This window comes from Monodon monoceros, unplaced genomic scaffold (genome assembly GCF_005190385.1).
Source record: "Monodon monoceros isolate NGI ecotype Baffin Bay Population unplaced genomic scaffold, NGI_Narwhal_1 Super_Scaffold_20, whole genome shotgun sequence".
In the NCBI taxonomy this organism is placed as follows: domain Eukaryota; kingdom Metazoa; phylum Chordata; class Mammalia; order Artiodactyla; family Monodontidae; genus Monodon; species Monodon monoceros.
In genome coordinates this window covers 46,301,402-46,328,476 of record NW_021703777.1, presented here as the reverse complement: position 1 = coordinate 46,328,476, position 27,075 = coordinate 46,301,402, and the positions used below count along the sequence as shown (strand labels likewise).

Here is a 27,075-nt window from a genome sequence, read left to right as displayed (position 1 = left end):
AACCCTCTTGCACTGTTGGTGGGAATGTAAATTGATACAGCCACTATGGAGAGCAGTGTGGTGGTTCCTTAAAAAACTAAAAATAAAATTACCATGTGATCCAGCAATCCCACTACTGGGCATATACTCAGAGAACCATAATTCAAAAAGACACATGCACCCCAATGTTCACTGCAGCACTGTTTACAATAGCCAGGTCATGGAAGCAACCTAAATGCCCGTTCGCAGATGAATGGATAAAGAAGTTGTGATTCATATATACAGCGGAATATTACTCAGCCATAAAAAGGAACGAAATTGGGTCATTTGTTGAGACATGGATGGATCTAGAGACTGTCATACAGAGTGAAGTAAGTCAGAAAGAGAAAAACAAATATCGTCTATTAACGCATGTATGTGGAACCTAGAAAAATGGTACAGATGAACCGGTTTGCAGGGCAGATGTTGAGACACAGGTGTGGAGAACAAACGTATGGACACCAAGGGGGGAAAGCCGCGGGGGGGGATGGTGATGGTGATGGTGGTGTGCTGAATTGGGCGATTGCGATTGACATGTATACACTGATGTGTATAAAATTGTTGAGTAATAAGAGCCTGCTGTATAAAAAAATAAAATTCAAAAATTAAAAAAAAATGATGTACAAGACCCAAGTAGAAGAAATTATACTTATACTCAGGAAAACTGTTTTTGGCTTGAGAAATTCTTTTAAGCTGAGAGTTCTGAGATTTATCTCTTCTCAGGAGATATTTATGTAGTTTTTTTCATGGTAAAAAAAAAATTGTAGAAAAACTATCAACCAGTTATTTAATAAAGCGAAAACTTTATTATTTTCGTTTTGGAAAGTCAATATAATTACTATGAAGTAAATACAATTTAAGGTAGGAATAATTTCAGAATGTGAGTAGGTAGAATGAATGAATTAAATCAAAATGTAAAGCTAAGCTCGGTTGACATACTGCATTTGCAGTATGAAGAAATTCAAATCAGCATAGTAAAGACTTCTAGAAATCCTGCAGTGCAGAAACATATTTAATTTTTTTTAAAAATAAATTTATTTATTTATTTTTGGCTGCGATGGGTCTTCGTCGGTGCGTGCTGGCTTGTGGGGGCTACTCTTCGCTGCAGTGCGCGGGCTTCTCATTGCAGTGGCTTCTCTTGTGGCGGAGCATGGGCTCTAGGTGCGCGGGCTTCAGTAGTTGTGGCACACGAGCTTAGTTGCTCGGCGGCATGTGGGATCTTCCCAGACCAGTGCTCGAACCTTCGTCCCCTGCATTGGCAGGTGGATTCTTAACCACTGCGCCACCAGGGAAGCCCAACATATTTAATTTTGTATAACCTTGTGTTTCCCACTGGTTCTGTGATCATAGGAAGTCTGTTGATATCTTCTGGGACACTGGAAGTCTATAGAACATAATTTGGAAAACACTATATGTATTTAAGCCATTAATTTCAATACATAGGATGCAAAAGTTTGTGCTATGCCAAACTCATATTTATAGAATCTTACTAAGAACTGTCATTAAGGAATAAATAATAATAAAATTGTAACAAACTGTTAGAGCTGTAAAGGACCTGAGTATAGTGGTTTTAAAAACCGTTCTTTATCAGATGTTTTCCAAGTATTTTCATCTATTCTGTGGCTTGTCTTTTCATTCTCTTAACACTGTCTTTTGAAGAACAGGAGTGATGAAGTCCAAACTACCATGTTTTTCTTTTATCAATTATACTCTTAGTATGTGTCTGAGAAAACTTTGCCTACTTTAAAGTCACGAGGATTTTCTCTAGTTTTAAGTTTCCAAATTATTTTTTAATGCAATTTTACATACACATACAGTTTGGTACTTTTACTACAGTGGACTCACAATTTACATATAGTTTTACCACTTGCTCTTTTTTCCCCACTATTTATTAAATCACAGTATTTTCATGTCAGTAGAGTTAATTTTTTTGAGTAGCTGCATAGTATTCAACTGAAGAATGTACCACAATTTATTTAGTTTTTCTTCTCTTGATGGACAGTTATTTCCAATTTTTTCCTATTGTAAATAATGCTCCAAGGTTTATTTTAAAGTTCAGTTCAAGTTTTAATTCCTGCAAATTTATTAAAAGCTTGGAACATTTCACCCTTCTAAATTTTGAGGCACACTTTAAATTTTTGATAAACAGTTCTGACTTTTCTCGTTCAAATATATAGTGGAAACGTTAGGGTGAAGTTATGATGTAAACAATCGTTATTTTAATTTTTTTTTATTAACTTCTCATCATATACCGTAACCCTAATGGATTATGCAACCCTCTTGGTTCAAACAGCTGTAATAGATATGTTTAGAAAGCTCTGGTTCTACTAATTTCTCCTAATTCCTCAATTTATATGACTTACTTTATTTGACTTCTCTTCCACCACTTCCATTTCTCAAGTCTCTGTGAAAAATCTATTTGATCTCTGTAACAAGATTATAATACTACCTAGTTATTTCGATTTGTGAAAAGACTATTTGCATGACATCCCATTTATTGATTTTTTTTTTCCAAATGTATAAATTTGGGGGAAAATTTCATGTTTCTTTTTTGTTCTTTTTATTCTATTAATGCTATTTCATTTTTTCCTGACAGATTCAAAAGCTTTGTGATAGAGTAGCTTCATCTACTTTACTGGATGATCGAAGAAATGCAGTGCGTGCTCTCAAATCATTATCTAAGGTCTGTAACACTTTATCAGTTATTAGGTTTATTAAGTTGGATATTAGTTACTTAAATAACATTTTTCTTTTGTGCAGAAATATCGCTTGGAAGTGGGTATTCAAGCTATGGAACATCTTATCCATGTTTTACAAACAGATCGGTATGTCTCTACTTAATGATTTTTCTCCCTAATTTTTCTTGAAATTTTAATTAATTTGTTTTAGAGTCACTATTCCAGAAATGATTGACATGTTAAGGCTATTAAGTTTTTACTTTCAGTTGTCATTTCAATAAACAGTTATTGGATACTAGGTGCAAACCACTGTGCTAATTAAGCGTTAGGACAGACATAATCTCAACCTTCAGGGGTTGAAAGTTTTCCATTATATAAAAATATAATGAAGTTACTGCTAATTAAAGGCTTAAAATTTGGAGTTTGAATTGACCAAATGAATGTGTTGATTTTCATTCAGATATACTATAATGTACTGTTCTATAATATAATATGAATATTATGGTATATCAATTATCCAGACTTTGTTTTTGGGGGGAGAGAAATAAACTGTACTAATAGAATGATGTCTTAAGGGAAAAACCACTCAGCGTAGTTTTTGCTCTTTCAATTTCTCTTTAAGAGAGTATCTGCCTCTTTGGTTTTAATTAACAACTGTACATGAATAACTTTCAAATCTTACCCCTAGTTAATAAATATATCCTAAAGCTTTAGCTGTTCAACAGACTTCTCTACCATATCAAGAGCTCTCCGAGGTATCTTAAATTATAAATGTTCAAAAGTTAATTTGTCTCTAGTTGTCCTACTCCTATTCCACACATCCCCCCTACCCACCCAATCCACTTCAACTGCCTTTTGACCCAAGTTCATCCCAGTTAGCACCTTTCCATTAAAACAGGAAACTGGAGGATTTGTGCTGAACTTATCCCTCTCCTTTACGCATTATGCCCATCCAGACAAAAAAGAAGCTGGAATCCGTGAATTTTCTTGATTTCCATTGTTGGTCTTAGTTCTGGCTCTCAATATTAATCACTTAAGCCATTTTCATAGCCGCTGTATTAGTTATCTATTGCTGCATAACATATTACCTCAAAACTTACTGGCTCAAAATAACAAATATTAATGTCACAGTTTCTGTGGATCAGGAATGCAGAAGTGGCTTAGCTAGGTGGTCTGGCTCAGGGTCTCTCATGAGGTTGCATGCAAGATGTCAGCCAGGAGTACAGTCATCTGAAGGCCTTACTGGGGCTGGAGTATCTGATTCCAAGATGGCTCACTAACACTGCTGTTGGCAAGAGGCCTCAGTACCTCACCTTGTTGCTCTCTCTGTAGGGCTGCTTGAGCATCCTCATGATATGGGAACTGGCTTCTCCCAGAGCAGGTGATCCTAGAGAGAGAACAAAGCCACAATGCCTTGTAGGACTTAGTCTCAGAAGTCACATATCATCAATCCCATCACATTTTATTTTATTAGAAGCAAGTAAATAAATACAGCCTACACTTAAAAAGAGGAGAATTAGGGTCCACCTTTTGAAAGGAGCTGTATCAAAGAGGGGTTTTTGACATATTTTAAAACCACCACGGGCTTCCCTGGTGGCACAGTGGTTAAGAATCCGCCTGCCAGTGCAGGGGACACGGGTTCAAGCCCTGGTCTGGGAAGATCCCACATGCCGCGGAGCAACTGGGCCCGTGAGGCACAACTACTGAGCCTGCGCGTCTTGTGCCTGTGCTCCGCAACAAGAGAGGCCACGATAGTGAGAGGCCCGTGCACCGCGATGAAGAGTGGCCCCTGCTTCCAGCGACTAGAGCAATCCATTGCACAGAAACGAAGACCCAACACAGCCAAAAATAAATAAATTAATTAATTAAAAAAAAAAAACAAACACCACCACCTCAAACTGTATTCTTTGCCTCTGATCTCTTTGTCCTTCCATTCATTTCAAGAATTTCATTTCATTTACATTTCTGTCTGAAATGTAAATCTTCTGTCACTCACCTATTTAATGTATTTCACAGCTCCGTGCAGTGTGAAGTCCAAGTTCCTCGAACAAAGCAAAGCATATAAGCTTTTTAAAGATCAAGATGCTGCTTGTCTAACCTCATAACCCCTTTTTTAATTATATTTCAGCAATGCCCAGCTGCTTGTTCATACCAATTAGAACCTTTTCTATCCTCCTCAATGTGACCCACATTGGCTACCTTTCATATCCAACTAATTCTAATGTGTTTGAATAAATCCACTGGATATGTCAGGACTGTCTGTTTTATTAACACCAGAGTGGGCAACTGCAGTAGGCAGAGTAATGGTTCCCCCAAAGATATTTATATTCTATCAGCACAACCTATGAATGTTACCTTAGATGGCAAAGGGACTTTGAAGATATGATTAGGTTATGGATTTTGAGATAGGGGAGATTATGTTGGGTTATCCAAGTGGGCCCAGTATAATCCTGAGGCTTCTTAAAACTAGAAGAGGAATGCAGAAGAGGAGGTCAGGATGAGGTGAAATGAGAAGATCTCAACCTGTCTTTGCTGGCTTTAAAGATGAAAGGAGACCTCTAGAACTGGAAAAGGCAAGGAAAATGGATTCTCCCCTTAAAGCCATCAGAAAGGAAGGCAGCTCTGCTGAGACCTTGATTTTAGTCCAGTGAGACCCATTTCAGACCTCTGACTTCCAGAACAGTAAGGTACTATATTTGTATTATATAAGCCACTAAGTTTGTGGTAATTTATTACAGCATCAGTAGAAAACTAATAAAATAACCCAAGTTAGTTACCTGCTTTAAACAATATTCCAAGTTATGAGAAAATGGGCCTTAGGTCAAAAAAACTTCAGTGTGATTATTATACATACATATAATTTTTCTTTTTTTTATTTCATGTGTCTTTATGTATACATTTTCTCACTGAGTCTTATAAAGTTGGTAATGAAACGACTAACATCTTGATATGGAAAACAGAATCTACCTCTATGTAAAGTGGCCCTTATTGTCATTTTTAGTGCACAGTAGAAAATAAATGTGTAGATACTCTTGATATAAAGGTTAAGAAATATATTTTTTAAAACATTTATAGCACATTTACTATGTGCCAGGCACCATGTTTAGAAATAAGGTATACCATATAGCCTGGTGAATGTGTGAACTAATAATTGATCACGTTAGAGGCTGATGGGTGTTTTATTATGACCCTTAGGCAACAAACAAAGCCAAACTTCTCTGAGCCTTCTTGTGTTTCATTCCTTCTCTTGTGCTAAATTCCCTTTCCATTTGCTTCCAATACTTATCTGTTATCTTCTGTTCTCAAAATGTTCTGTGAGTGTTTTCTTAACTTCATTGATTGCAAAGGTCTATATTCTGCAGCCATCTCTTTCCACTTCTCATCTTCATTACTCTTTTATGCTTCTGCTCTTGGCCTAACTAACACTCTCAGAATCCTTCAACTGAATCCCCTTCATGCCTGGCTACATCACAGAGAGTTGTGTTCCCTTTCTTGGCCTGGCTTGAAACTCTCCATCTGTCCATGGGTCTGCTTCTCTTATAGCCATCTTGAGGAGAGACTGCTAGTTCTCCCAAGTCCCACACTCAGGGCCTGAAAGTTGTCTGATGGAAACTGTTTCCAAACAATGACACCTCAGTAGTTTTTTGTTGTTTTTTTTTAAGTGTACATTTCAATGGTTTTAGTATATTCACAAAGTTGTGCAACTATCACCTCTGTCTAATTCTAGAACATTTTCATCGCTTCAAAAGAAATCCAGTATCCATTAGTTGTCATTGCCTATTCCCTCTTCCCCGCAGTGCCTAGCAGCCACCAGTCTCCTTTGTGTCTATATAAATTTGACTGTTTTGGACATTTCATGTAAATGGAATCATACAATGTGTGGCTTTTGTGTCTGGCTTCTTCCACTTAGCATAATATTTCAAGGTCCATCCGTGTTATAACATGTATTAGTATTTCATCCCTTTTCTGTCTGAATAATATTCCATTGTATGGATATACCATTTTTGTTTATCCATTCTTCTGTTGACAGACATTTGGGATATTTCCGTTTATTGGCTGTTATGAATAACGTTATTATGAACATTTGTGTACTAGTTTTTGTGTGAACATATGTTTTATACAAAGGAATGCAATTGTTGAGTCATGTGGTTTAACCTTTTAAGAAATTGCCAAACTCTTGCATGGAGGCTGCACCATTTTATATCTTCATCTGAAGTGTATAAAGGTCCAATTTCTCCTCACCAACACTTGTTATTGTCCCTTTCTTAAAATGGCCATCCTAGTGGGTGAACTTGGCATCTTATTTTGGTTTTGATTTGTATTTACTTAATGACTAATGATGTTGAGTATCTTTCCATGTACTTATTTACCATTTGTGTATCTTTTTAATTTTTTTAATTATTATTTTTGGCCCCGAGGCATGTGGGATCTTAGGTCCCTGACCAGGGATTGAACCCGGGCCGCCTGCAGTGGAAGCGTGTAGTCTTAACCACTGGATCACCGGGAAAGTCCCCTTGTATATCTTTTTTAGAGAAATGTCTAAGTCTTTTGCCTGCTATTAATTTGGTTACTTGTCTTTTTATTATTCAATTGTATGTATACATTCTGGATACAAGTCCCTTAACATGATTTGCAAATATTTTTTTTCCCATTCTTTGGGTTGTCAAAGGACACTTTTTTTTCTTTTAATTTATTTATTGTTTTTTTGTTTTTTTTTGGCTGCGATGGGTCTTCGTTGCTGCACGAAGGCTTTAGTTGCGATGAGCAGGGGCTACTCTTCATTACGGTGCATGGGCTTATCACGGTGGCTTCTCTTTGTTTCGGAGCATGGGCTCTAGGCGCGCAGGCTTCAGTAGTTGTGCACAGGCTTAGTTGCTCTGCCGCATGTGGGATCTTACTGGACCAGGGCTCAAACCCGTGTCCCCTGCATTGGCAGGTGGATTCTTAACCACTGCGCCACCAGGGAAGCCCCAAAGGACATTTTCTTGATAGTGTCCTTTGAAGGACAGAAGTTTTTAATTTTGACAAAATGCAGTTTATCTGTTTTATCTTTTCTTGCTTATGCTTTTGGTGTCAAATCTAAGAAACCATTGCCTAATCTAATGCTTTGTATATTTGTACCTGTGTTTTCTTCTAAGAGTTTTATAGTTTTAGCTCTTACATTTAGATCTTATATCCCATTTTGAGTTAATTTTTGTATATGGTGTGAAGTAGGGGTCCAGCTTCAGTTTTTTGCATGTGGCTATCTAGTTGTCCTAGCACCATTTGTTCAAGAGACTGTTCTTTCCTCATTGAATGGTCTTTGCATCCTTGCCAAAAATCAATTGAAATAAATGTTAGACTTTACTTTTAGGCTCTCTATTCTGTTGATCTCTATGTCTATTCTTATGCCAGTGCTACAGTCTTGATTACTATAATTTTGCGGTAAGTTTTGAAATCAGAAAATGTGAGTCCTTCAACTTTGTTTTTGGTTTTGAAGATTATTTTGCCTATTCTGGATACGTTGAATTCCCATACAGATTTTATGATCAGCTGGCAGCTGGGATTTTTATAGGGATTGTGTGCATCTGTAAATCAGGTTGGGGTATATTACCATGTTAACAGCATTACATCTTCCTATTCATGAACACAGATTATCTTTTCATTTATTTGAATTTTAGGTAATTTCTTTCAACAGTGTTTTGTAGTTTTCAGTCTTGTACTTTAGTAAAATTTATTCCAAAGTATTTAAATCTTTTTTATGTTATTTAAATGGAATTGTTCTTTTAATTTTATTTTCTGATTGTTCATTGATAGTATACAGAAATACAACTGATTTTTTTTAATATATTGAGCATATGTCCTTCAATTTTGCTGAATTTGTTTACTAGTTCTAATAGGTTTTTAGTGGATTCCTTAGGATTTTCTGTGTTCAAGATCATGTCATCTGGGAATAGGTGTAGTTTTAGTTCTTCCTTTCCAATCTGTATGCCTTTTATTTCCTTTTCTTGCCTAATTGCTCTAGCTAGAACCTCAAGTTCAATGTTGGATAGAAGTGGCTGGAAGAGACATCATTATCTTGTTCCTCATCTTAGGGGTAAAGCATTTAGTCCTTCACCATTACATATGTTAGTTGTTGGATTTTCATTTTCAGGAAGTTCCCTTCTGTTCCTACTTTCTCAATAGTCTCTTAAAAGATGTCCCTCAAAATTTCTCAAAAACGAGAATGATAAATAATAATAATTCAAAAGACCCACTTCATTTGAGATTTATATCCTCTGGTTGTGACCCCTTTTGTCCCTCATCTTTGCTTTCACTCCTAGTCACTTCTTCATATTCACTGAATCTTTCTGACCTGTATCTCACTCTTACTTTTCACTCTAAATGCCATCATCCTCCATCATGCTTTCAAAATTCGTCTGTTTATCAACAACTAAAAAATCTTATACTTCCTGAAACAAAAGAGAAAAGAAAAAAAGAAAACTTACACTTCCTGATATTATAAATAGTACATGTTTACCATAAGTTTTTTTTTTTTAGAAAATAAGATATAAATCAGGGAAACAAATCCTAGAGGTCCAACTAGAGATAACACTGTTATGTTTATATAAACATTTTATGTGTTATATAAAGATTATATATATATTATAAAGCATATATGTAAACATACACACAGACTTATAAAATTACCTGGCTTGTACTAATTTTGCTGGTTTTAAAGTTGGGTTTATTTTACAAATTTATTTATAAGGTTTTCTTAAAATATATATAGACACATGAATGTATATATATATTTTTTGCTAGATTGGATCATTCTGCACATTAATTGTTAATATTCAGTTTTTTCCTACTGGCACTAAATCAAGGGTGTTTTAATTACCATGTCATTAAACATTCTTTAAAAATACCTTTTATAATTGCTGCTATAGGTATGGATTTACCACACTTTTTAAAAAAATTATTGGACATTTAGGTTGCTTCTAATTTTTCACTATTATAAATAAAAATGAACCTTTATACATCTTCACAGTTTGCACTCTGATATTTTCTTAGGGTAGGTTTTCAGAAATGGGATTAATGTTTCCTACAGTCTTGTTAAATAAGAGTATAAAATGGTCATAACAGCTATACTCTAACTAGCATTGTATAAGTATAATAATTTCTTTCTTCCAGTTCGGATTCTGAAATAATAGGTTATGCTTTGGACACACTATATAATATAATATCTAATGATGAAGAAGAAGAAGTAGGTAAGTTTCTTTTACTGTGTTCTCTGTACATAAAATCAACTGGATTGTGCCAATTTTGCTGGTTTAAGATTGAGTTTATTTTATAAATTTATTTATAAGGATTTTTTCTTTTTTTCTTCTTTTTTTGTTTTTTGGTTTTTGTTTTTCATCAGTAAAGGGAAGACATTAGCTTAGTTCCAGAAAAATATCTTTAAGATGATTGCTTTGTATGTGAATAGGAGATGGAATTAGATTCTTCTTTTTTAAAAAATATTTTTCCCTCTCTTTGTATTGATTTTAGTTGAGCAGAATGAATATTAGTATTCTCTAGATTAAATAATCATTTTTGGCTATTGATTAAAAATCAAACTATTTTATTTATATGTTACCTGGTGAGCAGTATGAAGTTAGAGGGTTTTTCCTGATATATACTTAAACTTTTCACATAAGACTTATGTTAACTTATAAAGAGCAACAATTTTTTAAATTTAGAAGGTTTTGTTTCGTTTTGTTTTGGTCACACCACACAGCTTCCAGGATCTCAGTTCCCAGACCTGGGACTGAACCCAGGCCACAGCCGTGAAAGCCTGGAATCCTGACCACTAGGCCCACCAGGGAACTCCCAGCATGTGAAATACTTGACTGGAAGCCTATACGTTTTGTTCCATTTATTGTATAAACATGCACTGAGTAACATTTTACAGTGCTGTTGAAGAGTGCTTTCCTCATATCACATTGGCTGTTGTAGTAGGACACAGTGGGTCTTTCATTTTTCTAGACAATCAGAAGGGCAATATTCATGCATTTTATAAGTCTAATTTAGACGGAAGTTATAGGGTCTTCCAAAATCGGAGTAGACAAGGCATAAGGAAATGTAGATAATATTGAGTTTGCACATATTTTATTGAAATAAAAGTAGAACAGAAATATATGTAGATATTAACTTCACAAAATACCAGTAGTAGGAACATTTGAAACTAGGTTGTCCTGAATAGTCACAATTTCTTAGACTTGAATATCCTTTTTCTTAAATTTTTATTTCTCTGTGATATCTAGGTGACAATTTGACTTTATTAATTTCTTTAGTAGAAAATCTTTAGTAAACATAATTTGGTTCCCATGGAAAAAGAGGCTGTCAGTCACATGACAATACTTAAATACAGTACACGCAAGAACACACTTTGAAGATAAAGATACTTACTTCTCCTAGTCATTTCTCAGATGAGAAAATTAGATACAATACACTTGTTAGAAAACATTAAAGAAAAAGACTCTTCTTAGTTGTTTCAGATGGAAAATTTAGCTCTTTTCTAGTTTGTAGTGATAATTTTTGTGTTTTAAAAAACTATATAGCATCAATTAGGTAGTTTTCCTTTATTATAAATTTGCAATCTAATAATGTTTAAAGTCTAACTTTTTGCTTCTCTTAATGTATTTGGGCTCCTTATTTTTAATTCAACATCTAAAAATGATTCTTTGGATGAAACAGGATAAACGATTCTTTGGAGAAACAGTAGTAGAATCATTTCTTCTAGGAAAGATTAAAATATGAAGTTAGGGTAATAGCCTGAAAGAGTCAATTTTTAAAAATCTAGATATTGAGAAATATGGCCCTCAGTTCTGTTATTGATACTCTCTCTTTACTGCTTCATTAAAAGATAATTCTTAGCTGCCATAATGAACTTCATTTTAGAGTTCTTTACCTTGAGGATATTTTAATAACCCTTCAATTTATTGATAAATATGTCTCATAATCCTACATTTATAGCATATGCTATATCTCTATTAGGATATCTCAGATTTGAGTAAAATGAGTATGAGTCTCTTCTTTCAAGAGATTATATTGTTTATTTGATGTTTTTAAGCTCTTATTTATTTTATTGTGAATACTATTACATAAGAAACTTTTTTTATCACCCACTTTTTATTTATTTCTGTCTACCTTTTCAGATGATGTTGAAGGTAAAAGATTGCATTTAATATGCATGATGCTTTTAGGCATAATTTCTGATAATATAAAAGGACACTGTCAAGTGAGTTTCTTCTGGCTGGTACAAAAAGTCTTGAGATTTGTTTCACTATATATGAATTTCTTCATGAAAGAGGAATATTTGATAATCTTATATTACTATTTATTGTTTCTATGGCTACTAAATCTGTTGTCCAGAACACAGAAAATATTCTAGTGCATATTTTAACAAAATTAAACTTTTTCTCTGGTAGGACAGTCTATTCGAATTACTTTTTATATACTTCCTGGGGAAAAAATTTTGAGGCAGTTTATTTAAAAATAAAAATAATATTTGAAAATGTATACATATATATGTATACATATAAATTTTACCTATATTCAATAAGAACTGGAAGGTATTCCAGTTCAGAGAATACTTGTATGTTGATATTGTCCCTTTAAAATAATGCATGCACAATAATGTCTGGTTACTGACATTTTTTATATTAATTTATAAAACTCACCAATACTGTCTTTCTTTTTTCTGGTGATCCTTTTCAAGTTCCATTTACTTTTAACATTATACTTCTTTTTCCTCATAATTTAAGTAACCACATTTTATTTTGTTTTACCATTTTTCGTGAGATCCTTAACTTTTTAAAATGAGGAAGAAAAAATCCTTTTCTAAAGTAAGTTTAAAATGGTACATAACAAAATTGCCTATACCTAACGAGAAACTAACAAAGAAACTAACTTATTAAGCTGTATAGCATTACCTTTTGTGAAATTTGAACCCCTTGTTTGAAAGCAGATAATATTGAGCACTATGCCTTGACTCTTGTGACAGTGCTATTTCCTTGTTGAGTAGTACAGATCAGTAGCTGTTGTTTCTATTATTATTTCATCATATTTGTATAGAGCTTTAAATTTTACAGTGCTTTTATGTCAATTATCTTATTTGATCCTCATAGCAACCTGTGAGGTAGGTGACATTTTTGTCTTTTCTAAAAAGATGAGAAAATGAAAACCCTGTGATCATGTAAATTACATAGTATTGTCTAGTGAGTAGGGTAACAGGATTTTTTTTGATACATTTTTTTGTATTCCATAGATTTCTGATTTAATAAATTATGGCCATTTTCTGACTAGATTCTTTATTAAATCTTATAATTTATATAACTAGTTTATACGATGCAGACAAATGTTAAAAAAATATAGGTGTACTTGTTTAACTAATTGACCACAGTGTAAAAGAAGGTTACTTGATATTCCCTCACTCTGAGATAGGACTACTTTTATTAGAATATCTCTTTCTATAAAGCCGTTTTGTCCTCCATAATATGGGTTACGAACTTGATATAGAGTGGAGTTCCAAAGAGAAGGTCCAGAATGTTTGTTTTTGTTTCTTTTTTTGGTATGCGGGCCTCTCACTTTTGTGGCCTCTCCTCTCCTATTGCGGAGCACAGGCTCCGGACGCGCAGGCTCAGCGGCCATGGCTCACGGGCCCAGCCGCTCCGCGGCACGTGGGATCCTCCCGGACCGGGGCACAAACCCGCGTCCCCTGCATCGGCAGGCGGACCCTCAACCACTGCGCCACCAGGGAAGCCCCAGAATGTTTTTTAATATTGTTTATACCACTGGAAAAAATACAACTAAATACATATGAAGAATAAATGTATATACAAATATTTAGTTAAAAGCCAGTTACATAAATAGGCCTGAAATGTTTCCAGAGGTATATAAGGACTTTTTAAAAAGCAATCTTTAATTTCATGTACCTGTCATAGGTTTATTTTCACTATAATGTCAAAGGGCCATTTTATTCTTAATTTTTCATTTATCTTACGGTAAAGGGACATTGACTTTTACAGGTTATGATAAGTATACCAAGTATCAGCTATATCATCCTATCAGCTATAGGATGTAAAAAATAGACTCAGCTGTAGAATTTTTAAAATATATTGGATGAGAAAGGATGGTTAATTGTCTCACACCTTTGCTTACATGTGAAATAGATATAATATTTCATGAATCTAGTTTTGGTTTACAACCTTTAGATATAATTAATGTAGTAGTTTTAGCTTAATTTACTTCTACATCAAAATAGCTTTGTATGTTACTTTAATTGCTTAGCAAAGCTTTGTAGGACTCTACATTAAAATTCAGAAGTGCTGTCTTAAGACTATAACTTAAAGGAAGTAGAGTATATCTCACTAACACTTTTTTAGTTGACAATGTTAAACCAGAAGGAGCTGTAGATTCCTGGAACTGGATCATATTTTACTAGTTCAATTCAAAACATAGATCTTAATTATATACTGCTAAGCTATAGTATTTTATACAGTATAGCTACAGAATAAGTTGAATGTACAGTATTAAGTCTACTTCCTGCTAAGTTATTAGCATGTGCTCAATGCATACACTGAATTAAGCTTTTTCTTGGGTTAAACCTGTGTTCCTTAAAGTATAGCACAAAAGACCTAGAGTTCTCTGTATTAAAAGTTGTCTATGTTAAATAAACGTAACATAGTATAATCCCGCTCTGAAACTTCACAAAATTTACATTCGTATAGTAAATACTGAGGATCCTGCAGTAAAGAAACCTGTTCAATTTTGTTTAATCCAAATACATTTTTACACCTGCACTTGCTTTCATGAGATACCTGTTAACATGCCACACAATCCTGCATTTCGAGAAATGCTAACCAAGGCTTAAACCCACAGCTTAATTGTTTGTATTTATCCACATAAAAATATTTCAGCATTTTTTAAATATTTCATGGGAAGAATCCATCAAGTCTGTATATGGTTTTCCTCCCTTTCTTTCTTTCTTTTTGGCTGCATTGGGTCTTTGTTGCTGTGTGCGGGCTTCTCATTGCGGTGGCTTACTCTTGTTGCGGAGCACGGGCTGTAGAGCGCAGGCTCAGTAGTTGTGGCGCACAGGCTTAGTTGCTCTGCGGCACGTGGGATCTTCCCGGCCCAGGGCTCGAACCCGTGTCCTCTGCATTAGCAGGCGGATTCTTAACCACTGCACCACCAGGGAAGTCCTTCCTCCCTTCCTTTTAAGATTAACTTACAAGTCTTTGAATATTCTCCCAAATGTCAATGAATTTTATTTTGAGCTCTTCTCTAGAAGTCACAATCTTTGGGCCCAAGGGCATTATCTGTCTTATAAGCAAGATTGGCCACTTAGTATTTTAAATAATAAGTTCCTAATATTAAAAATTTGGAGGTTTTGCATCAGTTTTTAGATTTTAAACTTCTCTTTTTAAAAAATCTGAAGACCGACAACACCTGGGCCTGCATTCTCCCACGGCAGAGTCAGCTGGAGCTGAGTAACTGCTGCTTTCCTTAGATCGGGCACGTACTCTCCATCCTTTCTGTAGTCTTATACCTGGCCTGCTTCGTTTACGTACATTACTGTCTTGTCCCTGTAGTTGAGTTTATATTCTCTACTGTATTCACACCACTCAAATAAAAACCATTGTAAAATAAATTATATTTCAAAAGCATTTTATTAATTATATACCCAAGTGTTGTTTCATGCAATAAATATGAAAATATGCAAATGCAAAATAGCCCTACAAAGCATCGCAATTAGGTCATTGCATTGCTGTGATAGTAGTTTCTAGAGGGAAACAGTTCTAAGGTGGAGACAGTTAAGTTACTTGCCTTTTCAACATAGATTTCTCATGTATTTGGAGAGCTGTTTTCACATATGTGGGCCACTTTTTGTAGTTTTCTTTATCTGCTTTTTTATCTATAGAATTTCATTAGAATTTGGCTAGGTATTTGTTCTTGGTACCATCCGCCACAGAGCCATGGTTTGTTAGGGTTCCAGGGTAGGTAAAAACAAGTTAGGCTCATTAGCCCAGCGAATCTTGTGAAATTTTATTGGATACAGGGCATTTACCTACCATACTATGGGAATCAGGGCTCTTATTCATAGCTGATTCCAAAGAGGGAGATTTTCAGGAGATTTTATTAGCTCCCAAATTTCCATATCTTTTCCAATTTGTCATCTCCCTTTCCATCATCATGTCACCTTGCAAATAAAATGGGAAGGGTGTGCACTCTTGCTACTTAACCAGTCTGAGTTTTTTTTCCAACTCCATGGTAAATTCAACTTTGAGCATTGAAAACCACAATGTACCATGCAAAATTTTACGTTCAGAGATGTTTGAATAATTAGGGCACAGGATTTTGTCTGCTCCCAATGGAACAACAGGAAATCTTTTAAGCAGATCAATGATAGATATCGTCCCTTGAGTCCACGCTAGTTATGTTTGAGTATTAGACTTCCTTCTGATTAATATTAGACCTTTGTAGCATCAAGCCTTTGCCACTTTAACTTAATACCCTTGACATAATAATTGTGCAATAACATGTAGATAGCTTTCAAGCTATCTGTTTTGCCCCCCTCTATCTGTTTTTCCTGAAATAATGGAAATGTTTCAGTGGAGATAATGACTGCTTCCCTAAACAATTCTTCCGAAGCCACCATTAATCTAAAAAATTAAACTTGAAGGGCAAAAATTAATAGTTTACTAATGTTACAAATCCAGGAAATTTATTTTTATTTGGCATCCAAACAACCATAAACTCAAGTAACTACTTATTTTGGGAGATTGCATGCAACTCTTATGAGAAAGAGATATAAGGTAAAATATCAATAACAGGATTTGCTTACAGACAAGCATGTTTCTGGGAATATCATAGGATATACGTTTCTTTAAACATCTTTTGCATCTTGGTGATAATATTAATAGTAACCTTACAAGAATCTCAAAATTTTTTTGAATCATCAAAAGAAGATTTATGTTCTGTATAATTTTAAAACTTGAGGGAATTCCCTGGTGGTCCAGTGGTTAGGACTCTGCACTTTCACTGCCGAGGGCCCAGGTTTGATCCCTGGTCGGGGAACTAAGATCCCACAAGCCGTGTGGCGCAGCCAAAAGAAACAAAACTTGATAGTACATGTACATGTATAGCATATAATAAATCTTAGGACTGTGGTTCTTAAGGGCAGTTTGGCCCCTCCTGCCACCTAGAGGACATTTGTTAACGTCTGGAAATATTTTTGGTTGTCACAACTTGAGGATTCGTAAGGGAGTGCAACTGGTATCTTGTGGGTAAAGGCCAGGGATGCTGCTAAACATCCTAAAATGCATAGGGAGTCTCTCACAACAATGTCATTGTCAATAGTGCCGAGGTTGAGAAATCCTGCTTTAGAGATGATGATGTTGCTGTTAGTTGAGCACTTATTATTCACCAAGTACTGTGCTACATGTTTTATCAATACTTATTTTGAATCCTCAAATAAAACCCTGTGTGAAAGAAAATTGTTCCCATTTTACAATTAAGGAAACTGAACCTTGATATATCTGGGCTATTTGCCCAAAGTAATGTGACTAAATGGATGAATATGGGCTTAATTGGTCTGACTCAAAAACCTTTGTGAGCTTCTTCCTTTTTACTGTATTGCCTCTCAAGAAAGTATTTGACTACTCCATACCCTAGCCATTCTGTTCATAAACAAATTACTTTTGCCTGTGTTAGCAATTTCTCTTTTGTCTTTTAGCAATTTCTCATTTCTCTTTCATGTTCAGAGATAGTACTTGACAGTTAATTGCTCCTTTCTCTTTGAAACACTTTTTCACTCATTCCTCAGTCTCCACTGTCCCCTGATTTTCTTTCTGTCTCATGGCGCTACTTTTTCTTTGTCTCCTTTGCTGTTTTCTTTCGTCTCCCCAGCCTCTTAACATTGGAACATTCCAGGGCACGGATTTCTTTCCTTCTCTATTCTTTCCTTTGGTGATCTCATCTAGGCTTGTGACTTCAAATATAGTCTGTATGCTTCCCTCCCAAATATATGTGTCCAACCCAGACCTCTCCACTGATGTCCATAATTGTATATTCAAATACTTACTTGATATCTCCAATTGGATTTCTTTTCCCCACACACAGCTTTATTGAATTATAATTGAAATATAATAAATGTACAGATGTACAATTTCATGAGTTTTGACATGTATAAACCCATGAAACCATCACCACCGCCACCAAAATAATGAACGTATCCAAGTTTCTTTGTGCTTGTTTGTAATCCATTCCTCCTCCTTCTAGCCTCATCAATCATAGATCTGTGATTACTGTAGATTACTTTGCATTTTTCTAGAATTTTATGTAAATGAGATCATACAGTATATACTCTCTTTTTGGTTTTTTTGGTCTGGCTTCTTTCACCCAGCATAATTATTCTGAGTTTCATTCATGGTGTATATCAATAGGTTAGTCCTTTTTATTGCTGAGTAGTATTGATATTTTGTTATGTGAGTATATAACAATTTGTTAATCCATTCCCCTGTTGGTGGGCATTTGGCTTGTTTCCAAGTTTTTAGCTGTTACATTTGAAGCTTCGTACTATATACAAGTCTTTTTGTGGACATGTATTTTCATTTCTCTTGAGTAAATACCTAGGAATAGAATGGCTAAGTGATAGTAGGTGTATATTTAACTTTATAAGAAACTGCCAAACTGTTTTTCAAAGTACTTGTACCATTTTACATTCCCACTGGTGGTGTATGAGAATTCTAGTTCCTCCACATCCTCTCCAATACTTGATATGGTCTGTCTTTTTAAATTTTAGCTGTTCTAGTAGGTGTGAAATAGTATCTCACGGTAGTTTTAATTTGTATTTTCATAATGAATGATTATATTGAACTTTTTTTTTTTTTTTTTTTTTTGCGGTACGCGGGCCTCTCACTGTTGTGGCCTCTCCCATTGCGGAGCACAGGCTCCGCCGCGCAGGCTCAGCGGCCATGGCTCACGGGCCCAGCCGCTCCGCGGCATGTGGGATCTTCCCGGACCGGGGCACGAACCCGTGTCCCCTGCATCGGCAGGTGGACTCCCAACCACTGCGCCACCAGGGAAGCCCTATATTGAACAATTTTTGATGTGATTATTTGCCATCCATATACCTTTTCATTCTTTGGTGAAGTGTTTATTCAAATCTTTTGTTCATTTTTTACTGGATTGTCTTCTTATACTTGAGTTGTAAGAGCTCTGTATATATTCTAGATATAAGTCCTTGTGATGTATATTTCACACATACTTTCTCCCAGTCTGTGACTTGCCTTTTTATTTTCCTATCATTGTCTTTTGAAGAGCAAAATTTTTAAGTTTGATTAACTCCAGTTTATCAATTTTCTTCTTATATAATTTGGACCTTTTGTTTCCTATTTATGAAACCTTTGCCAAACCTAAAATCACTAAGATTTTCTCCTGTGTTTTCTTTTAAAAGTTTCATAGTTTTAACTCTCATGATTAGGTCTGTGAGCCAATGGGTCTATTTCTGGACTTCGTATTCTGTTGGTCTCTATGTCTGTCGTTTTGCCTACGTGACATGTGTTGGTTACCCCACCTTTATGTCTTGAAATTATGTAGTGTAAGTCCTCCAACTTTGTTCTTTTTCAAAATTATTTTGGCTCCTTTTGGTCCTTTATGCTCCCACATCAATTTTAGAATCAGTTTGTCAATTTCTGCAGAAAAAACTTACTGAGATTTTGATTGGGATTCTGTTAAATCTACAGATTGATTTGGGGCAAACTGCCATTTTAACAATACTGTGCCTTCTAATACAAGAACACAGTATATATATTATGTAAGTCTTCTTTAATTTCTCTCAGCACCATTTTGGAGTTTTCAAAGTAAATAGGTCTTATACATCTTTTATCAGATTTATCCCTAAGTCTTTAATACTTTTCGATGCTGTTTTAATTGGTGCTGTTTTTTAAATTTGAATTTCTAATTGTTCATCACCAGTATATAGAAATGCAATTAATTTTGTATATTGACCTTTTATTCCACTTAACTTTGCTAAATTCACTCTCTAGTAAGTTTTTTGTAGATTCCATAGGATTTTCTACATAGACAAACATGTCATCTGTAAATACAGTTTTACTTCTTCCGTTCCAGTCTGTATGCCTTTTATTCTTTTTCCTACCCTATGGCACTAAGATCTCCAGTACAATGTTGATTAGAATTGGTGAAAGTAGATATTCTTGCCTCTTTCCTCATCTTAAGTGGAAAGCATTCAATCATTTACCATTAAGTTTGATGTTAGCTATAAGTTTTTTGTAGATGCCCTGTATCATCCAGTCTTGTGACTTTAAATATCATTTTTATGTTTATCATTCTAATGTATATGTCCAACCCAAACTTATCCACTGACAGCTATGCTTGTGTTTATCCAACTGCTTACTTGATTGATATCTCCACTCAAATTTTTATGTGTCTCAAACTTAACACATCCAAAACTAAACTTATGATTCTGTCTATACTCTCAACTTGCTTCTTCCAGTGTTTCCAACCTCAGTAAGTGGCAGTGCCATCCTTCCACTTCTGTAGGCTGAAACCTTAGAACCACCTTTCCTTTTCTTTTCCCCCCTTCTCATACCCCTGTAAGGAATATGCCAACAAATCTTGTTCCTTCTATTTTCATAAGAATTGTGACCAGTGTCTAAGTCACTTTCACCACTTACCTTGATTATTGCCTCCTAATTGCTCTCCTTATTATTTCCCTCTTTCCCTGACATCTTAGCACAGCCAGACTAGTCCTTTTAAAAGTAAAGTATTTTTTGTTTAAGTAATGTAGTTTTAAGGTTCAGAAACTGAATTCTTTTACTGATGCAAGAGATGATAAAAAGAAATATTTCTTAGGGTTTCTGAAGGATAAACCTAGCATATTAATCAATATGTGAGAAATTAGGTTTTATTAATAACCCAGGATATTAAAATATTTCTTTTCTACTTTTGGTCTCTTCTTTTTTCTCTTTTCTCTACAAATAATTAGATGAGATTATCACTGTCACTGTCAGATTGTCTTGCTTTTCTTGTCATCTGCTGGGTTTTTTCCATTTCTAAAGTGTATTAATATTAAAATCTCACATTTAAAAAAGAACTATTTGAGAGATAATAAATATGTTTGATCTTAACTGCCAACTCCTTTGGTTTATAGTCACTGCCTGGAGCAATATGTGGAAAAGGCTTAGCTATGTCTGGAATGGGTAAGGGAATGGGGAGTAGTGTATTTGCCATCTCTAAATTGCATTTATTAGAGTAGGCAGATTTTAAATGATAATTTGCTTTGGCAATTGTTGCTTCAGTTTTTAGTGATCCTTTACATTTTTTTGACAAAGTACATTGAAACAACAAATAGCTTAAAGACTTTCTTTTTTTTTTTTTTTTTGCCGTACGTGGGCCTCTCACTGTTGGGGCCTCTCCCATTGCGGAGCACAGGCTCCGGATGCGCAGGCTCAGCGGCCATGGCTCATGGGCCTAGCCGCTCCGCGGCATGTGGGATCCTCCCGGACCAGGGCACGAACCCGTGTCCCCTGCATCGGCAGGCGGACTCTCAACCACTGCACCACCAGGGAGGCCCCAGCTTAAAGACTTTTAAGTGTTAAGGACAAATATAAAATCTTTTAAAGAATAAGTGAAAACTTAAATGCAAATTCTGGTTTTATTGCCGAATAACTATAAGATATATATGTTGATTTGCTTGAAAAAGATACTGAAAAATCTGTAGATGATTGGTTTAATTTTAAAATTAAATTATTTAACATAGTAACAGAGTCAGCAAGGACTATATGTTCAGTAATGTTTGGGGGTGAGGAGCTTTTTAGGTATAATTTACATACATTAAAATTTATTCTTTGGGGTTGTATAGTCCTGTGTGTTGGGCAGATGTATACAGTAGTATAACCACTATCACATTTGAGATAGAATATTTCCATCACCCCAATAAATTCCCTTGTACTCGAGTTAGAAGTTTAACTGAAAAATAACCTTGAGAAAATGTGAAAATCTAAATATATTTTCTTTGAATATCATATTTAAACAATTAAAGAATAAAAATTTATTTAAATGACCTTGAAAGTTATTTTAAGGATATGTCTTTCTAGCATAATTGTGGTATCACTTCCAGGCACACTGTTCCAAGAAAATTATCATTTCTGCTTAGCTTTTTCAACAAAAAGGATACTTTAAAATAACAAAGCATCATATTCAAATACTTTATCTTTGAATATTACAGAAGAAAACTCCACAAGACAGAGTGAGGATTTGGGAAGCCAGTTTACAGAAATTTTCATTAAGCAGCAAGAAAATGTCACTCTTCTGTTATCTTTATTAGAGGTAAGTAAAGACCCTTGCTATTTTTGTCATCTTAATAAGCTTGTTTTGTTGCCCTTTTGGGTGTTATTGAGGAAGCAACATATATAGATACCTTTTTTAAAAAAATAAATTTATTTATTTATTTATTTTTGGTGCGTTGGGTCTTCGTTGCTGCATGCGGAAGCCTAGTTGTGGTGAGCGGGGGCTACTCTTTGTTGCAGTGCACAGGCTTCTTGTTGCAGAGCACGGGCTCTAGGCACACAGGCTGCTGTAGTTGTGGCTCATGGGCTCTGGAGCGCAGGCTCAGTACTTGTGGCGCACGGGCTTAGTTGTTCCGTGGCATGTGGGATCTTCCTGGACCAGGGCTTGAACCTGTGTCCCCTACATTGGCAGGTGGATTCTTAACCACTGCACCACCAGGGAAGCCCCTATATACCTTTTCAAGATAGTGAAATTTGTTGTATCATTACAAGAGATTCACATGTGTGTTTTAAGAACTATGTAGTTTCTTAGAATACTGTCTGCTTCTTATTTCCATTTTTACAAAGTACTGTTATATCTAGTCAACAACAGTTTAATCAGTTTGATCAATTTATATTAACTCTTTTCTTTTTATTGCTTTTTATTTCTTAAGTTAATTTTTTAAAGTTTGACAGACTCTTCTTTTGTTTGTTTATAGTTTTTGGTACCATTCTACTAGTTGAAAAGTTTTGCTTGAAAATGTGAATTACAAATGTTAAATATTTTAAATTCCTATATTGTAGGAGTTTGATTTCCACGTCCGCTGGCCTGGTGTGAAGCTTCTTACTTCTCTTTTAAAACAACTAGGACCTCAAGTGCAGCAAATTATTTTAGTCAGTCCTATGGGTAAGTGACTCATCTTCCTTATATTATTTTGATTTAAAAGTGAGGATCATAAAAAACAAAAACAAACAAACAAAGTAAAATTGAGGATCATTCCTACGGGGGGGGGGACTGAAATGATGTGTTAATAAATTGTTTATAATTTGAATCACTATTTGTGTTTTTGATCTGCCAGTGTTTTTCACATGGTTATATGTTTCTAGGTGTTTCAAGGTTGATGGACTTACTAGCGGATTCCAGGGAAGTTATACGTAATGATGTAAGTCAAGTTTGAAGAAAAGTCTAAGAATATGCAGCTTTTTTTCTCTTTTTGCAAATGAAATCTTTGTTGACCCTTATTCAGAGTCATAGAAGTTAGATTTGGAAAGTTGGGGTAATGGTTTAGACCTTTTGAAGTTATATACAAGGCCACATTTTTTCTTTGTTTCCAACCTATTCAGTATTTTGGCTTAGACAAATGACTTTGCTATTCAAATTTATGCCTTCCACAAGTTTAGGATTTCTTCCATCCTTTTCTGAAAGGTTGTACTGACACCAAATTCTACCTCCAGAAAGAGCAGAGGAAACATCCCTAGACATTGAACTGTATAAACTTAACAAAGTGTAACATTTGGAATCATCACCCTTAGTTGATTGAATACATATTTCAAAGGATTTTCCTTGTAATCTCTCTTTAACTATAGAGCGTGATTTGCTTTGGAGTTAATTTTTCATTCTGATTTATTTTATTATTTGCATATACATTTGAGTATTTTCTATTGATGAATATTGTTTTGTTGCTTGAACGTTCTTTTCTGTTGTTACCTACAACTTGATCAAAACCATAATACTTTAGGTAGCAATTGGAAAAATCTTTTTTTTTTTTTTTTTTTTGCCGTACGCGGGCCTCTCACTGTTGTGGCCTCTCCCATTGCGGAGCACAGGCTCTGGACGCGCAGGCTCAGCGGCCATGGCTCATGGGCCCAGCCGCTCCGCGGCATGTGGGATCTTCCCAGACCGGGGCACAAACCTGTGTCCCCTGCATCGGCAGGCGGACTCTCGACCACTGCGCCACCAGGGAAGCCCCTGGAAAAATCTTTAAAATTAAAATTTAGAGCTAGGGGATCTTATCAAGCTAATTCAGTCTCCATATTTACACTGAGAAGCCCAAGACTCACAGAAACCAAGTGACTTGTTCTTTGTTAGTGATGTCTTATTCATCTTTGTGTTTGTGGTACCTGGCCCTGTACCTTTCTCATCTTAAGTGCTAAATACCATTTGGATTGCTTTTAGTCTCACAACTGTTTCCTGACAAAGCAGAGACAAAACTGAAATGCTCTTGACTTCTAATCCACATAGACAGTTTTTTTTTTAGCTTTGCATTTAAAATTTTGTAGTACATACGTCAATGCAGTAATATAAGTGGTGAAATGATATAGTAGTATAACTCATGAGGACAGTTTTTATTCTTTAATATTCTTTTAAGAATTGTGTACCTACCTATTAGGAATTTTGAGTGTCTTTTCTTGACTAAAATATTAGTATGTATCTTAAACCTGAATTTGGTGTTCTGCTCTTCTCTTTCCTTTAACTCTCTACTCTTTTTTTTCTTTTCCTAACCTTTTTTCCTCAGTTTTTATTTGAGACAGATAAAATGATTCTCTATGTTGGCTTTCATTACTTTTATGATTAGAGATTAAGTTATATTTTTGCTGTGATGTTTAGATTTTGGAGTTTTACAGCCATCTTTCCTTTGGCTTCACAGATTCATTTAAATTCTTTGTGGAGACTTACTATCGAATATTCTGCAGTAAAACACAGTGTAATACATCACAGTTGACTCCGGCAACCAGAGGAAACTAACTGGCACCTGTGGCAGTTACTAATGGCACTCTGTTACTGCCCAGAATAATACACTGCTTCCGCCCCCCGCCCCCCCCCGCCGCATCCTTTGTATCTTTTTCTTTCTTTATCCTTCTTTTAAAATTCTCTTTTCATTTCCTTCTTTTTAATATTTCTCATTGCATTCAATGACAGTTATTAACATTGACTAACCTCTCTGGGAGCCTGTTGGTAAAGATTTTTAGCCTCAGTTTGTTTTATATTTGAAACATTGAATTTGATCTGGATTTAGAGAATTAGTTGGTCATTTATCATAGATACAGTGAACTATCATATTTATTTATGTTACTTAGGGCTTAAAAATTAGCAAGAACGGTTGAGAAAACTCTAGGAAGTAACTACCAGCTCACTTCTAAATGATAGACTGTAATTCCATTCTTTAATTTTTAGTTTTTTATTATGAGAAATGTAAACACACATGAAAGTAGAGAGAATACAGACAAACCCGTCCCCTAAACCCATTAATTTTCAAGATTTTATTATACTTGCTTCATCCATCCCTCCCCTCACCACTCTCCTTTATTTTTGACTAGAGTATTTAAAAGGAATCAAACAATCTGTATAATTTCACTATTACATACTTCAGTATACATGTTGTGTGTGTGTGTGTGTGTGTGTGTATTTCCTTATATAACTACAATGCCATCACATTTAATGAGATAACAACTTTGTCTTAGCTCTCATTTAATAAGATAACTATTTCTGTACTCAAGTTTCCCAGTTGTCTCATAAATATCTTTTACAGTTGGTTTCTTCAAATCAGTTTCCAGACAAGGCTCTCTCATTACATTTGATTGTTAATGTCTGTTAACTTTCTAAAGGGCTTGATTAACTTCTGGTTCACCTCTTTGCTTTGATATTTCCTAGATGATGCAGTGTACTTAATTTTGCAGCACATCAGGAAATGTAATATCCGGCTGTCTCACTTGTAGTGATCACTGGGTGTGATTCAGGTGGTGACAGCCGGATCCCTCCATGGATCCCTTCATCCATTACATCTGATCATTCATTAATGATCATTGCCTGATTCATTTATTTTGTTAAGAGTTTCAAAATGATGATTTCTATAATTCTGTCATTCATTCGCATTTATTCGGCTGTAATCTTCCTCAAAGAAGAACTTTACTTCATCAACCAGTATATTTTATTATCCTGAATTATAATTCATAGATGAAAGGGAGGATAAATAGCTAAATCCCTTTAATTACCAGTTTTTAAAGTAAGGAAAAGAGTTTCAAAATGATGATTTCTATAATTCTGTCATTCATTCACATTTACTCGGCTGTAATCTTCCTCAAAGAAGAACTTTACTTCATCAACCAGTATATTTTATTACCCTGAATTATAATTCATAGATGAAAGGGAGGATAAATAGCTAAATCCCTTTAATTACCAGTTTTTAAAGTAAGGAATTGGTGCCCACTTACTTTCAATGACCAATGAGTATACTTTCATGTCTAGTAACATTTTAGTGGATGTGTTTGATTAGAGGAATATGTCTCTTAATAGTCAGGGAAAAGAAACTGATATGTATTGAGAATTTAGGTTCTGTAGTAGTTATTTTATCTCCTTTAGTCCTCATAAAAACCCTATGACAAAGATACCATCCTTGTTTTACACATGGGTATACTAAGACTTACATTACATAAATTACATACAGAGTTTATGTAATTTGATTCAAGTTGCACAGCTAGTAAGTAGACCTTTAAAAAACCCACTGTATCGAACTCGTAACCTTAGTGTTCTTTCCACTGTATTTATTCCTCCCTTTGTTAGCAGTTAAACTCAAGTTAACATTAAGTAGGAGAATATGACATGTAAAAATAACCACTTTTGCTTTCTCTCTCATCTAATGTTGAGACTGGACAGTAAGGGAAATGAGTAGGAAAAGCCCAGTAAGGCTGTGGGTATTTTTTGTCTTATATAAATACTTATTTGCCCAGTACTGACAGCCAACGGCTTATTTGACTCTTTGGAACTTTTGAACTACTTAGTTGCTCTTCCTCTTCCTCTAAGAAATACCTGTTTTTTTCATTAAATATTTTCTGTCTCTTTGACCATTATGGTGTTTGTTGGGCTCCTGTGGGCTCATAAAATACTTGTTGTTTGATAGTGAAATAAGCAGAAATGGTTAACAGTGAATATTTCTTGAATAATAAAGAAGTTGCAAAATATATAACCTAAATCTAGCTCAACAGGAGCTGAGAAAACTAAAAATCAGAAGCAAAGACTACTGAGAATTGTCTCATACTAGACATGGTGTTCATGAGGCATGAATTCTCATTCTTCTTTTTTTCTA

General features: G+C 34.9%; 1 protein-coding gene across 2 annotated transcripts in view; it reads left to right on the top strand.

Annotated features, from left to right (window-relative positions):
• Positions 1 to 27,075, top strand: part of USO1 (USO1 vesicle transport factor) — a 92,633-nt gene that overhangs the window by 25,291 nt on the left and 40,267 nt on the right. For both annotated transcript variants that reach the window (XM_029234848.1, XM_029234847.1), the window contains exons 2-7: positions 2,615 to 2,701; positions 2,779 to 2,843; positions 9,849 to 9,925; positions 21,952 to 22,052; positions 22,796 to 22,898; positions 23,099 to 23,154. In XM_029234848.1, coding sequence (XP_029090681.1) covers positions 2,615 to 2,701; positions 2,779 to 2,843; positions 9,849 to 9,925; positions 21,952 to 22,052; positions 22,796 to 22,898; positions 23,099 to 23,154 — 489 coding nt within the window. The remainder of the gene's footprint in view (positions 1 to 2,614; positions 2,702 to 2,778; positions 2,844 to 9,848; positions 9,926 to 21,951; positions 22,053 to 22,795; positions 22,899 to 23,098; positions 23,155 to 27,075) is intronic.